At 34.1% G+C, this 16,860-nt stretch overlaps 1 protein-coding gene across 1 annotated transcript; it reads right to left on the bottom strand.

The window, feature by feature from the left end:
- Positions 1-434: 434 nt before the first annotated feature.
- On the bottom strand, positions 435-15,589 carry LOC145692106 (odorant receptor coreceptor-like). The gene is made up of 5 exons (XM_081767400.1): positions 15,057-15,589; positions 10,904-11,003; positions 3,021-3,125; positions 2,024-2,179; positions 435-521 (listed from the first exon to the last, which is right to left on the bottom strand). Exons 1-5 carry the CDS (start codon positions 15,587-15,589, stop codon positions 435-437), a joined length of 981 nt encoding a protein of 326 aa, XP_081623526.1.
- Positions 15,590-16,860: the final 1,271 nt, after the last annotated feature.

Consider the following 16,860-nt stretch of genomic DNA (forward strand, 5'->3'; position numbering starts at 1 on the left):
ACGTATCACAATACGTGTGTTTTAACAGCGATGTGACTGATATTGCACTTTTAAGTACTTTAAAGATTTATATGTAGCAGTTATCACTATGCGTTATTTTATCATTAAAGTTTTAAACATTGATACAGTGGAACTTCAATCTGCAGTTACAATAATTTCTCTCCTTCTTTCGGAAACCTATACACAAACGTGGAATTAAAGTTCACTAGTCTTTTACCAAATTTGTCTATTAGATTCATTTTCATTTGAAGATATTTTGAACTCTCTCGTATAAGATTTTTCTTAAGCTTCGTCCTCTCCAAGAATTATGTTTCCATGGTATGACCTTCATTTCAAACATTTCTATATTACACAAATATTCATAAAAGTGACGATTTTGTTTAGTTGTGATTCAAAGTGCTACAATTTTGTTCTACACAGTTTCACAACAAAGACTAAAATGGAGTCTCAATGGGTAAACCAGACGAATCTTCCTTCACTTGCTTCAACACCAGATAATATGATGCTGCAGCTGCCATTATCTAAAAAAAAAGAAAAAGAAACCAGTAGCACTAATTAAAAACTAAAATCATCACCCAAGAATAAAAAATATACTTCACTAAATTGGGCTGACTAAACTCGTTTTAAATATTGAATCTGTCATTCATATAAAATCACTAATCGTGAGCAAACATTTTGCTAATTAAGATGTAGCGGTTAAGATATAAAAAGAAGTAGTTATGACAGTTCAGTTGTATGATTCAGAAACATGGTTTCTTACTTCAAAGGCAGAATGCAGACTCAAAATATTTGAAAACTAAACACTAGAGCAATTATTCCAATCACAAATGGACATCAATGCGGGATAGTGGAAACCCAATAACAAGAAACTGGATCATCTATGCTGATTACCTAACATTGTTGTTATCATTAAATCTAGAACTACTTAGAGAGATGATGTAGCAAGAATGAAAGGAAGTAATAACGTTTACAAAACGTTAACTAAAAAGCCAATAGAAAAAGACCATTTGGGAAATCTAGATACAGATTGGGGGAAATATTAAAATGGATATCGCCAAAATAGAAATATAAAGTAGATACTAAATCTAGCTGGCTCAGGAGAGAAGTCAGTTGAGAGCTCTTGTGAATGTGATATTGAAATCTTGTGTTTCATACGCAATGGCGTTCATTAGTTAGTTATTTCAAAATAACTTATTTGCCTTTATCATTGTTTTCGGCAAACGTGCATGGTCGCGGATTAATATGCACATATACAGGTATAATATTTTGATATTCATCATGCTACACTTACAAGGGACAGACAGCGTATCAACAGGTAGAATATTCGAGATGATGATAAGAAATAAAAGTAAAATTTGTAATAACTCCCTCTCGTTTATGTGACCAAAAATGTAACGTTGGTATTGTCCAATGGGAAAATTACAAATCGAATAACTAACACATTATTTCGCCACTCATTATAGAGTAGTTCATTCGTTGTCGCCAGATTTTATTCCTTTTTAATGTCAGAAAATATTAAGATTATTCTTTTTTATATAATCATAAGAGGTGGAGACCTTAGAAAGAGAGTTATTTTCATAAAATGTAACAGGAAGTTCGGATTAACTAAAAATGGGAAGTAAGATGAAGATAAGAATTGTTGATTTTATATGACAATATAAACTTTTTAAGAATAATAATTTTCCAGAAAAAACAATTAAATAAGATTTAAACCAGCTTCATTTGCAACACACACACACACACACACACACACACACACACATACATATAAATATATATATATATATATGCGAACCTATTAATTTCGCACTTTTCTCCATTCGCTATATTTACTCTTGTAGCATTTTTTCAGATATCGATCCAACAGTTGCCAATTTAATATTTTCGGCAGGAGTAAAACTTATTCATTAATATCACTTGTCAATATAATAAGGGTGCAGTAAATGCTCACTCAAGTTCGGGATATCAGTAAGTTAAATAAATTTCAATTCTAATCGTGGCTCCTGGCACAAGGAATACTTACTGATTTAAAAGTCTCCAATGATAGAGTAAATATTCCTCCACCAGTTAGTATAAGAGGAATCTGAGCTCGTAGCACTATCATCCGAACACAAAATTTGAATTTCTTTCCGTACGAGTACCATTGACTTGCATAGGCTGCTTCCTTCACTGAAGAACTCTACAAATAAAATAATTTAATTTGTAATGAATTATAAAATGTCCTTCAACGCTGAACTATTAACGATTCTAATATTTAAAAGCTATAAATATAGATATACATTGACTGGTATATAAATTCTTTATTTCTTGGAAGAACGTGGTGGGTAGTTATGAGAAAGATTACATCAGGAACATTGATCATCAAATTTGGAATTTGTATTCAGAGAAATAACAAAACTTTTACAATACGCAGTTGATGAAACTTGTTACATATTGACCATGCTCAGCTGGATTCTAGATCTTGACGTGTTAAGTATGTACATTGTTTATTCTTAACTATCGTTGAATAAATTAATTAGATACAGAACACATACACTACAATGATGTGATTCAAAGCCATCTTCAAATTCCTTGTGAGTATTGTCCACTAAAATTTGTCTCTAGATTGGAAATTATAGACTTAAAACCACATGAAGATTACCTATGTTGATTAATCTGTTATTGGATAGTATGCTCTAAATCAGTGATCGTCAGACTTATAAAGCTTCGGAGCTTTTGCATCTGCATAAAATCCCACATTTATTCATTGCCTATAAACTCACACTAGGTTTTAAGGTTAACCAACTGGAGCGTTAACGCGATTTACTGAAAATGTGATCGACGGTTTGGCGATCACTACTTTAAATCATATTTTGCTATAATCATTGAACGGACGAATTATTTCGCCTGTGTTAATTCTACTTGTTTCAGAAATAAATGATATATTGCATACATGCTACACTAAATAATCCAAATTGATTGATTCTCCCTCTCATTATCATTCATCCCTCTTTTAATACTAGAAAAAATGTCGTACTTACAGCTGTGATCATTTGATTTCCAAAATAGCAGAGAATAAACATCTGGAGAGAAGTCACGGCAAAATATTCTACTAGGCTAACTATCTTAGAACCATAACCCTGTATCTGAAATAAAACAGTTTATATTTCATTAATTATTATATTTCATTAATCATTAAGGTACAAACATTTCATTGTATGTGTTTCAGAGCACAAGAGAATAAAATACAAGTACCAAAAGTGTCAGGACGAGAAGCAAAATTGTTTCCAGCCCACTAAAGTACTTGCAAAATTTAAGACTGTTTTATATATATATTATAACACTTATTTTCAATATCTGCATATGAATGTTTTATACTCTGAAAGGAAATTTAGATACATAATTTCCTACTTCCTGGATACATAATTAGATACTTAAAGATATAATGTGCCCAAAATGATCAAATATGGACTTGATTCCAATGTGTTATATACTGCAGATGTATGAATATTATTTACCAAAAAACACAATTCCACCCAAACAATCCATACATTAACACAGTTGTAACCCTGGAAGCTTCGTGGTATATCAAATGTGTAATTTACTATATTAGTAAATATTAATAATCAAAATCTCCATAAGGAAACCAATTATTAACATTATAATCTACATCTGCACCTGTGCTGATAAACCTTTCATCGGTACAAATGTATTAATGTTATTTTCGTTCTCAATGAACTATTGTATGATTTTCTTTTGAAAAAGTTTTAGATCCGAGACATATAAGGATACTTGATAACGGCACATATTACATCAAAGTCCTTAATCTATGTTAGACGTATCCGTACCTGATCCCTATTAATCGTACACTTTAACACTTTTACTTTCAATAATAATGTTACCATGACCATTTTAAGGAACAATAGAAAAAAGAAAGTACAGAACAAGTTGTTTAATATTCAAATATTGTGAATCTATAGCAAGTGATTCTACTGGAAGGAGAAGTAGAGTTAACTTTCTAAAGCCCTAATAATGTTTTCAAGAACTTCAATACTGTTTTATTATTATTTTAATGGAATGGTGTAGGGTAGGTCATTGCATATTCATTGCAAAAGTTAAAGTTGCAAATCAAAAGAATGTTTTCTAAAATCGGCAGTTTCACATTCAGGACTATAAGTAAACAGTGACCTACTAAATTCCTCTTCTGGTTTAGGAGGATCATTCCTGGAGGTAATTTAAAGAAAACGTAGATAGATAGATAGATAGATAGATAGATAGATAGATAGATAGACAGATAAGGCCGGAGTTAGGGGTGTAACGTTGCATGTCCACCCCGCTTCGTTGTAAATGTATACTATTTAAAGTCAGAAGCCTACAGCAAAAATAGCAACACTCTCCCAAAATTTCTGCTCTTATGTTTCCGTTTGGAGCTTAAAAGAAGGTGGAGTTTTTGCAGAAGCAATAGTTTAATTTTCTGACGGTTAAAGAAAACACGTTAGTTCCTTATTCACACCACAGATACTTACAGGCATTAAAAGAATCCAATGTAATTCTTTGGAATTAATCGTATAATTTAAGTCGCGAGAGACGTGGCAGGAACAAGATGTAAGAGGCGAAATAGACTACAGTTGATGGACAATTTGGAACACAAAAACGGACGTAAAGACAAAGAGCGAAGTCTACTAAAGACTGTGGTGCAAGAAATCTTCTCGATTGCAGTAAGTGATTTGCCCATACTAGTAAAATACTTATGGCAATGAAAATGATAATGGTAAGATTTAAGTATCTCAAATGATTATCTCCCGGAAACAGAAACGCCTAAGTGAAATTTTCAAAGCAACTAGCAAGTATAGCGAGGTCCAAGAAACGAAACAATAGGAGACGAGACTTTAGGGTTTTGATCTCGAAAAAACTCCCATCATCTCGAATTTGCAGACAAGATGAAAACAATAGAAGCTAAAATACATAATAAATTTAAACTGGAAAATATTGGTAACTAGTCATGCAATAATCTGACAAAGTGTGGCCGAACAAACTGACAATCGTGTATGACAGACTGTAACTGTTTTGCTAACTATCCACTTTGGCTTCATCAGGTACTATGAATACACAGGCAATGACAAATTCAATATAACAAACAAGTAGAAAATATCTAGATTCCTGATTGGGTCCTACAGCCAATCCCCTTTCACCAGAAACGAAAATATAAATTAGCAACAAAAATCGTTAACTTCCTTTCCCTCCCAGGTTATACTATATATATTCATATTCATATATACATTCATATTCTTATAACTAGGTGGATTATAATTTATAAAATTTGCGTAATCTTACAAATAACTCTTAAATATGAATACTGAATAAGTAAATTATATAAATAATAAATACACAATACTACATAAATACTACACAATAATAATAAATAAATAAATACTACGTTTATAGAGTTAAACCTGTACAGTTAATTTACTTAATCCTTAGGGCTCCTTAATAACACTTTACCACATTTCTCATCATTTTTACGTCCTTCATTCCAGTTCATGGTTTTATCGCCATCGATTTTAATAAATATTGCTTTCTTCCATTACCTGGCCAATTTTTTCTCTTCTTGGACCAACACTTTTACTTCACTCCAATTAATTGGATGTCCTGTGTCTCTTATGTGCTTGTAGACTGCAGTTCTGTCTCTCTTCAATCTAATGTCTTTCTTCAGGACTTAAAATTGATAAACACTGGTGTATATTATTAAGGAGCATAAAAGATTAAAAAAAAAGTTAATTGTGCAAGTTTATTTGTGTAAATTTAGTATTTATTTACATAGCAATATTGTGTAGATTATTTGTTTAGCATTCATATTTAAGAGTTATTTATAAGATTATTTGGTAAATTAGATTAGACCTAGTTATAAGATTTGAATGTACTATATAGTAGAGGAATTAGGCCTAAATGGCGTAGCACCTTTTAATATTTATTTTACTGAAAAGCTGTAACGCTAAAGAATCAGAATTCAAAGGTAAATTAATTGTTGTTTATATATATATATAAACATTATATATATATATATATATATATATATATATATATATATATATATATATATATATATATATATATATATATATATATATATATATATATATATATATATATATATATATATATATAATGTTTCAACGCTTCAGAAGAAATATTAAGAATTACATGAATAAAAAAGCATATTTGAACTCAGTGTTCCATTGTAGGCCTATACGTGGGTAAAATGACATACTAGTAATTTTTACAGCCAAAGGTATGAAATATACAAGTAAGAATATTTGTATTTGAGTGCTAAACTTCCCGAGACAATAGTAACTTTTCTAAATAATGTGCTGCAGCTCAATAACCAATATGAGCTATAAAAGTTTCATATTAAGATAATAGTGGAAGTCATTTTACGATAGATGAGAATAGGCAAAATTATTCAAAACAATGGTTAATTGAATACGATATTTTAGACGAGTTACATCAGCTTTACCAACATTACAAGTTCACAAACGTAAATCTTTGTATTTTTTGACAGTTCAGCATAGTCTGCCTGAGCCCACTTCTGACAGGTCATGCATTGAAGTCAGTTTTATTCTGTGCGAGACAATGAGTATGGTTCATTACAATATAGACAAGGAAAATCATCATTGCTTATCAATAGTCCTTCACATTCAACTTCCACATCAAAGTTAATATTTTTTAACTTTCTTTGCAGATGTTTTCTTGAGATTCAATTTCTTTTCTTCGATTTCTGTCTATCATTTAAATAGGGGCTTTCGGTAAGAAGAGTGAATTGTTCTGTTCCCTCTCTTCTCTGTTTCGTTGTTTGGTGAGAAATACTTGGAATTGGAGAGATCTCGTCTATAGATCTGGTCATACTATACCATTTTGCCCGGAGCGAAGATATGCACTTTTACCCTTGGCGCCATATTTACATTTTATTGATTTTCACTTGTTACTCAAGACGTATCTGTCGGTTTCTGCTTTAACATGTTGTTCTATAAATACAGTATGCGGGGAGCAAAATAAACAGTACTAAAATCACATCGTTGGTGTTATTTATTTATTTGTTATACAACATAATGAAACATAAGAAATGTCAAATGGATGTCAACTAAACATTACTCAACCCACATTGTAAATTTAAGAAGACTTGTACCTGCACATTATGTGTTCTAAATGTTGACCATTAGATCACGCACATTCTTCATAGAGGTCCTATAGATCGATGGACACATTAGTGAACACGGGCTGCTGGAACGACGGAACAATGAGCGAATTTTCTCTCTGGAAAATCCAATTTGAGGGAAATCAAGTGATGTCCAAACTCTCGTGGGCAGAAGGATAAGTGACCCAGTTGCAATATGTTTGGTAGCCCCTTCATTCTGCATCCTTCATTTTGTTATTGTAACGACAGATGTTTGGTGCGGCGGAAACCTCGCAAAAGATGCAAGAATGGATCAATAATCAAATGGCGATCGATGTAGCGATCAAGGTACACATGGCTTTCATCACCGAACAAGATGTTACTAATGAAGATTTCATGTTCATATGCCATAGCCCCATAAGAATAAAGTAGACGTGGGCGGTGAGATGCTGCAGTCAGATGCTGCTCCACACCGTAAGAGCGGAAATAGTGCTCCTCAATAAGTACCTTGTTCTCTGTTTTAAGTAACATTATTTTTGCGCAAACGGCACACTACGCTAGTCCACACACGACTGAGCACACGTGTGGCGCTTGCAGCTCATACCATGTTGTGTCTGCGCGCCATCCGTACGCGAATTTCAGTACTATTTGTTTTGCCACATACTGTATGTTGTTATCTGTAGCAGTAGTTTACATATTGCTACAGCCATGGATAAAAACGAAGTTCCCCTACCTCCAAAAAATATGTACGGCGTCCCCACAGTTCTAAAAAATTACAATGGGTAAAGATAGGCAGGGGGACGGCAGAGTCGTGCCGCTACATACCGTGCCCCTACTTTTTTCAGATCCACTTTTACCACTGGCTACAACACGACCTCTTAAAGAAATAAACTGTTTTATTGTCCGTTCACTCTAGGATGGAAAATTGTTTACAAACAGCAATTGTAGTGCGAGCGTCAAAAGCTTGCTTCTCACCCCTACATAGTTAATTCATGGTTGCCAGGCACATGAATCGCCGAACCGAATGTACCTACTTCTGCACAGTCATGGACCAAGTGCTATTACTACATAAATTGCTGCTTTTGAAATGACTGAGATATTAACGTTATGACAAATCGAGTTAGTTATTATGTAATGCAATCTTACATATAATGTACACTCAATTTTGTACAACTGTTCTTGTTCGAAAGTGTGCGAAAACCTTGTACGCCTGGCAATATTGGAAGATGGCAGTTTGTGTTGTAAACAATAAACAGAGAGAGCGAAGACCGATAGGTTCGCTGGACAGCGTTGTTTTCATGATAAGGCGACAGAAACATATCGTACTGATTGTAAACAAGGGCTGGGAATTTCGATGCCATTATAGGTGGAAATATTCTCGCCACATATTGCCTGTTGGTGAAGGTTTGCAATGTTGCAAACTGCTAACTGTAGAATTTCATACTAATTGAACGAGCTTTGAGAAGGATTAGTATGATGCGATAATTATAAATACTAACAACCATAGACTTAAAGTATTAGGAAATAAACCATGCTGCTGTAAGAAGAATATAATACACATTGAATTACGTCTTCAAAGTACAGTATAAAGCGAATTTTAACATTTAAAAATTTTAAAGTTGTACACATTTGCCCTGTTTGGGTGCCCTTACCAGATACTGTGCAACACAAAAAAGGCATTAAAATAGTTAGATCGAACGTGGGCATGAACCCGGCTCTCGCCGGTATTCCTTATCATGGATTTCCTCAGTTCCACGAGGTGAATGCCTAGATGATAGCTTCTGTAAGGCAGGAGGGGATCCAGGACGGACTTCTTGGGGGCGGTGAGTTTTAATACTGCTACTTAGAGCTACTTTTAAGAGCTCCAAACTCTGGGATTGGGTTTTATTTAAATATATAAAATAAGAAAGTTTCCTTTCCTGGGGGGCAACCGCCACGATCGCCCCCTGGATCCGCCACTGCTGCAAGGCCAGAATTGGGCCAAACACCGAAGCCCCAGAATTGGCCGGAAATATATTCCTTCAGAATATTATGTTGCCAACACTTCCACAAATATTATGGTGGTGGGTTCCGACATCCCTTTTTCGTTTATATGTGCTTAAATTCATTATGAAGTAAATGTAGAAGTGTTTCTTTCATTCTCTTTCTTTCTTTCTTCTCATCTTTCTCATCCTCGCTCTCCTTTCCTCACCTTCTTAAAATATGAATACTATCCTCCTGTAATATTGTTTCTCTCCACAGCCGAAGGTTTAAAGAGACCAACCTGATAAAGTTAACTATTAGCAGAACTGTACCAATAAATTCATATTAGAGACAGCGCGGTAACTTAGATTTTTTTTTCTGGGGGACTAGCATCTAATACGTGTATTTGGGCTTCCTAGAAAAAGTTGTTTTTCTCATTTTTGGGCCCCCTCTTTCTATCTTTTTCTTACTATTTATGCCCCCCGGAGCCTGTGGGCCCAACCTCACGGCAAGGTTTGTGGGGCCGGTACTTACGCCTCTGGGCCCGTTCCATACATGACCAATTAATTAAGGGGACAATATTGACAAATCTCAAAGCCATACGAATAAATGTTATTTCTAGGGCCCCTAATAATAGACGTTTCTTACTGAAGTGGGCACACGGCTCACTTTTGTTTTATTTACCTTTTGTGCGCTGCTTTATGTAATGTAGTGAAACTGTTTGATGCTTCATTTATAATTTAATGTTCGTATTGTATATGGATTAAGAAAATTTTGTCTCCAAATGGGCCCCTTCGAACGGCAGGGAACCTCCCTGGGGGCATTTGCCCCTCCCCTGCCCCACACAAGTTTTATTTTTTTATTTTTTTTAGTTTAACGTCCGTTTCAGCAGTGAGGCTATATGAGACGTGGACCTACTGATTAACGTGGGATCCGAACCACGTGGGCTCTCCCCGGGAATCGAACCCGGGCCACACACAAGTTACGGTCCTGATTAGAGAAGAAGTAAACTCTTTCGAAATTTACGCAACTTGCAAATACCAAACCCTACTAGTGCTAAAATTGATGAGTTAGTGCCACTGTTACCACTGCTATAAGGGGAAAGTAGGGGAAGGACTGCTAAGATTCGCTGGCCAGGTTTTGTGTCAAAATATAGCGCCAAGCTACACTAAACGGACAATATCAACAATAAAAAAGTTTCAACCACTTACTTTTCAAAATTATTTTACCTTTCTGCAGTATTACCAATTCTACTCTATAAAGATGATCAGGAAAATTTGAAGCGTTTAATTTCTGGCTCGTATAATTAGTTTCAATAGAGGGTTAAGCTCTATCGTGTCACAATTTATACACATTCAGTGCTGCCACACACGTGTTTTCTGCGTTGTCAAATGTACAATTCCGCTAGAATCCCTTCTATGCCATTTTATCCTAGTATGCCATTTTAGGCACAATTACTCTAAAACCAGGGAGGGAAAGGTAATTAACTATTTTTGTTCTTATTTTATTTTGGTCATTGCCTGTGTATTCGTAGTGTCTGATGAAACCAAAGTGGATTGTTGACAAAACTGTTACACGTGAATATTTTTTACAAGAAATGCATAGTTTTTTTCAGCGAGTAGTTTAAATCAGACATAACAATTTGATTAGTACTCCACTAAATATGATCCAATAGTTTCTACCGAGCATTGGCTCATCGATTTTCTTAATCAATTCAGTTAAAATTGATAGTTATCACTATCTTGCTGTCAGTAAAATTTCTTGTATAATTGTAAAACAACACATACTTACTGTCGAAGCTTCAAACGTAACCAAGCATAGGCAAAGAGTTGTAACGACAAATTGAGCCAACATCACTGGCGTGAAAAAGCGTTCTACTTCCTCCACAAATCTAATTAAAAAGAAAATGTAATACTGATTTATTTTAATACAAAATAGTGTACAACAAATAAAGCAGACACAAAGATCCATTTCTAATTAAGGTAACATGTTAGTGAGAAAAGAATAGCAAGTTGAGTTTTGACGATGAATTCATAGAAGGGGTCGAAATTAATATTGATAGGACAATAACATGTATTATGAAACAATAAAATCAGTCTAATTATTTATTTATGGTTTATGTATTAGAGTTAGCTATAATCTTACATCTTTCCAGTTTACAATACTTCCTTTTCACCTCCAAGCAACGATAGGATAAAAGAAAGTATGGTGATGTTGGAAAACATGATTTCAATGTATTAAACATTTTATAACTCCTACATATCGAAGATTTTATTTATCGATGTTATTTCATGGCGATGCAAATATATTTCCTTTTCCAGAGACCGTATAGTTTAACATACTGGAAAACATTTCTTTTTAAATGTAACATTTTTATAAGATTATGTAGAGGAATTTTTCCAATTTTGTTCCTACCCCTGAAATTAAAGGCAGTTTATTGAAGAGTTAAAAACAAAATTTAAATTTCCTATATATATAAAAAAGGCTGTTCTAATGATTTTGTTTGTATTCATAAATTAATGTGCCATTAACAACAAGTCTTTATCTTCAGAGGTTTCTTCAGATTTATTTCTGTACCTCAGCAGGCTAATTATAACACAGTATACTTGACTCTGGATGATTTATTGTAAGCGTGTAAACTATCCTCGCCAGTTTATCTGCATTGAAATCAAGCAAGCAGTCTTATAATGTATAAAACATGGATAATTTGGTTTGCCACAGGGTTTAGAACATGAAACTTGAAGTCTTAATGATTTCAATGGATCAGAATGGACGTTCCTCTACCAGAGTGTGCCTGTAAACAATTCTCGACAATAAGTTTTACTAAAGTTGTGATATTTTGTAAGTTAATATTGAACCCAGAAATGGTAATAACATACTGTGGTGGAGAAGGAATAAATTCTTGGATTACAAGAAGCCAGTTATTTTTGTATGTTACCAATTCTACTCCTTAAAGATGTTCAGAAAAATTGGAAGCGTTTAATTTCTGGCTCGTGTAATTAGTTTCAATAGAAGATTGAGAGAACATGTCACCTATTCTTGGAACGTAAAACAGATTCAAAAACGTCCCTAGCTACCTCTTATCGGTTTTGTTTTATGTACATCAATATTAAAACCGGATGTTTTAGCAGATTTCTGTTACTTACAATATAAGTAGAAAGCTATGGATAGAGATAAAGTGTATTCTTGGTACAATTAATCTATTGCAGGAAACGTGGGTTATGGTGTGGTCAGTGACAAAATGCCAAATGATTGATTCTATACTTCGGGTTATAATATTATCTCAAACAAGGAAATCTAAAGCTAACATTTAAGCCTCTACGTTCTGGTTAAAATTGATGGTGATCCATCAAATATTTCTTGAGATTTTCTTTATCTCCTGGACAGACAACCACCTGAAAAATCAAGAGTGAATACGTATAGATAAAAGAAATGTAATAAACCAAACTCGTTAATTAGTAAACGTAGGGAAAAAATAGTAATAGGCATGCACTCTTCTTAATATATAGAAACTATTCCGTATTTAATTTATAATGTTGATCAAATTTTATAACCGACGATTATAAGCTTCGCTAAGTTAAAATAAAAAGAATAGTAATATTCCTTTAGTCAGTCACCTTTTACTATAACGCTCTCTGAAGTGTTCTCTGATATTGATCATCTGATTGATCATGTATCAATATCTGATTGATATCTGATATTGCTCATATATATATATATATATATATATATATATATATATATCCCTCTCCTCCGCTAAATTAAACCGTCAAATTAAATGACAGATACGTTCCCAGGTCCAAACCTCATCTATGTTGAAAATTCGATCGAGATTTCGCGGGTGGTTCATTATACTCGACTTTCTCTAAATTATGGACGATAACTTATCCCCAAATATATTGTTTTGTTCAGTTAGTTATGATCAATCGTTTTACATATCAAGATTACAAGAAAACAGTAAAATGTCTGTCTTTGGTCGAAATTGAGTTGAGTGATCACGTCTAGAGAAGCATAATCTCCTATCTTAATATTACAGTAAATATCACATATATTATTAACAGTAAAAACTTCATTTATTTCTGCTATTCATTAAATTGGCTATACTTTCAAAGTTTAATATTCACTTTTTTCAGAATAAAAGAAAGTTAAACTTTTGAAAGTTAAACTTTCGACCTTCTTGTCATATGTCTTAACTTTAGAAAATCTGGTGTGCACAACTTAAGTATGAGTTTGATAAAGTCATATCAAATGTTTTGCAGTTAATAGAAATGAATTAAAACTAGCCAGCGCATTACCTGAGGTCTCCTACAAAAGCATAGGGAAAACCATCTTGCCAGATGTGACGCTTGCGTGATCATAGAGCCGAATGAGTTAGCTTCCCCAACAAGAATCATTAGAATTAAACATACAAGGATTTTGTGCAAGCCAGAGAAATGTTAAGGTATTTTTTCTGATGTTACTCACAACATGAAACAGATACAATATCTGGATGACTTCGCACGGGGAAGAATCACCGAGAAACAGTAAGTGCTGCGAAGTATAATGAGTGTGGTCCTCAAGTTTGGTGTCCACAGCACTGCTCCCTGGAGAGCGTTTCGAATCACAGGCGAATGATGGTGTATTCAACCGTGCGTGATCGACGGCTACGTTGACAACAGGCAGACGGGACTGGCTTAAAATAGCAGATGCAACTATATACGCATTTAACAATGCTGAAAGAAGCCAATCTCACGCTTCACGGCGGCACGTTGAGTATAAAAGGAAGGTTTCTTTGCCTGACGACCAGTAGGGTGCGTTCAGTTGACACCTGCACATCAGCAACACTGTTTGCGATGGACTGGCGTACCCCTCTCTACGACTTTAATCTCACACGTCTTGCACCATGTCCATCTGTACCAAAGACCATACAGTAGTTGTTAAAAGCGCTAGTGGAAGAATGGACACTCCATACCACAACAATTCATTGACTACATTGTAAACACGTTGCAAAGCGCACATAGCTCTTCATGGTCCGACCCCTTAAGGATTACACACTCTTCTAAGTACCAATTCACTCCTACTGCAATGTCATTCGGAGCGTCATGAGTTGCAATAACTTCAGTGTAAGTTATGGTCTCTGTACAGAGATATTATTTTTGTCAAGAAATCCTTCATATTGTTTCATGTTTTAATACTGTAGCACTAATTTCTATATATGGTTTAAATTTCATTCAACTATGCCACTTTGGTAGGAAATAGCATACGAAGTTTACATGTCTTGTTAAATTTTATAGCTAGGTTTCAAAATAATTAGCTTATGTGACTGGAGGAACTTTTGACCCCAACTAACATGAGTTTCCAACGTTTCTTTCATATAATTTTCCTAAACAAGTTACACTAAGTACTGAAATGTATACTTTAACTTTAGTTGGGTAAACTATGAGTCTACAGTTAAACCTTAAGAAACACAAGTTAATCTAACGTAACTTAACCGACGTTAAATAAAGGATAGTATGTCACAATTTACCGCATGTGTTGCAAACTTGATATAAGGTGCATATTATATATGAGTGGTTTCTTTCATCGTTAAAAATGTTACATTTTTGTACATTTATTATTACCCATTACATATCTTGTGGCCCATGTAACATAACTTACGTACCTAAGAGAACTCTACTAACGGTAGATTTACTCTAACAAAATCAACATATATAATACGGAATATAACTTATGCAATGGACAAGTAGATAATAACAACAAATGTACGGTTTCTTATCATATGCGCTTTCTTAAGGCCAAAAGAATACAGTCAAATGAAGATGCACATTTACCGTGGTTTATTTGCGCTTGACCTATAGTATGGATACATAAGTAATTTGTAATTTTACATTCTTACAGAACATTTGCTCAAGTATGGAACGAATTTATAGTAAGGTAATAAATCTATAGTATAGAAAATACTTACCTGATTGACATTATGTGATTATGGACAATATATTTAGCTGCTAGGGTAACTTTTGTTTCATCTTCGTGACTTAAATTATATGTACCTCTTGCAGATATGTTAATTTTATAAGACTGCTCTTCTCCGTCATACGGTAAAGAGAAACTTTCTACAGAATCTATCTTTTCTAAACTGTTTCTAGGCGTTTGTCCCTTTCCTTGATCATTGTTAAGATGAAAACTAACTGTACTCTGCCTTGGGAAAACAAGGGAAGGAAATTTGGGAAGACATTCAGAAATATGTCGCAACTGCGCTACATTTAGAATAATCATAGATACGAACAAGGAATCGAATCCGCCTGCCTGACTAACGCAAAGTATGCCAACAATTGCTTGTTGTAAATAGCATAACTCATAGGCTGGGCTTCGAGACCAATCGAAAGGAAACCAAGCTGATGCGGGTAAAACTCTGAATATTCGTGTACCATTTGCAGAATCCCAATCCGGTGGTGGTGTTTTTACTGTAGCAGGGAAAAATAACCATTGCGCCGCCATTAGAAACGATGGTATCCACAAAAGTAACCACATATTCCTTGCGAACCTTGTAGATTTTTTAATGGATTCCAGTCTGAGTGGATCAAAGACGTCACTTCTACGACAATTTTTCCACATTTGGAAAAGAAATAACACTCTTTTTCGGTTAAAATAAAGGTAAAAATTCTTAATTAATATTATATCAACGTACAGAGTAAGCACAGCGTTGGTAGCCAATTTACCAAGATCTTCAAAGCTTAAAAACATTTGGACACTACTTGTAATTGCCTGAATGATTACTGGCAGAGATAGTAACGTTATTAGAATATAAGCACCGACTTTCTTTATGAAAGATGATGTTTCGTCAGTGAATGGCATCAGACCTACATATCGGAGAAATGCGAGAATAAAATTAAGACAAAATTCTAAATCTGTGAAATATCTTTCGTCTGTGTTTTCCAACATTACTATCAATTCAGAAGGAATTCACTGTATGATGAGAAAATAATATATACTACAAGAGTCAGTACCGTAAGAATCACTGCATGACAATATTTCGTAACATAAATTTCCTTATTGGCTATTTGCTGCACGAAAAACACGGAACCATCGGGACTATTATAGCGTAATTGCCATTTATTAATGGGAACAGATTTCTTCTAGTTTCCGAAATGACAAGGATAAGTAGAAATGATTTATGTATTCAGAAAAGTATTTTGAAATCACCTAACTGTCACATAAAATCTTATTTCTTCTAATTTGTATGTTTAAAAGACTTCGAAAGAAATTGATTGTCTTTCCCCCTTGTCTAAATGCTTTGTATGTACTAGTAGTACCACATTAAAATCAATTTGTTGTTTTGCCTGTAATTAAAAAAAATGCATAAGTAATTGTCTCTTAATCTTTCTTTGTATTTCTTGCCTCAAAGGTTAACGTTGCGGACTAGTTTAACTTTTAGGATAGTAGGGTGCTCACTGCAACCCGTTCTCCTCAAGTATTTCTATTCAATATTTCTCTGCCTTCTATTTCTACCTTTCCATCTGCTCATAGTATATTAATATTTTGAAAATTAAATGTCTTTGACGATCAATCACAACTCAGTTTTGTTTTTTAGGGGAGGCAGGTGGAGTAGCAGATAATGTTTGGGAGAAGCAACCCATCATTCTGTACAGCAAAAATAATAGTTTTATATTGTTAAACTACCTTGAAATTCAAATATGTGTAGATGTACTCGAGGGCAGTGGATATCATGAAGTGGATGGGTTGCAGATGGAGGGGCACACTGTTCTCTT

Source organism: Thermobia domestica, chromosome 8 (genome assembly GCF_964235325.1).
Source record: "Thermobia domestica chromosome 8, izTheDome1.hap1.1, whole genome shotgun sequence".
Classification (NCBI taxonomy): domain Eukaryota; kingdom Metazoa; phylum Arthropoda; class Insecta; order Zygentoma; family Lepismatidae; genus Thermobia; species Thermobia domestica.

Coding starts and splice junctions, on each gene's coding strand:
- LOC145692106 (XM_081767400.1), bottom strand. CDS start 15,589: ATGGCGGCGCAATGGTTATTTTTCCCTGCTACAGTAAAAACACCACCA. Junction 11,004..15,056: donor AATCACATAATGTCAATCAG/GTAAGTATTTTC, acceptor CTTTTTAATTAG/ATTTGTGGAGGAAGTAGAAC. Junction 3,126..10,903: donor TTACGTTTGAAGCTTCGACA/GTAAGTATGTGT, acceptor GTTTTATTTCAG/ATACAGGGTTATGGTTCTAA.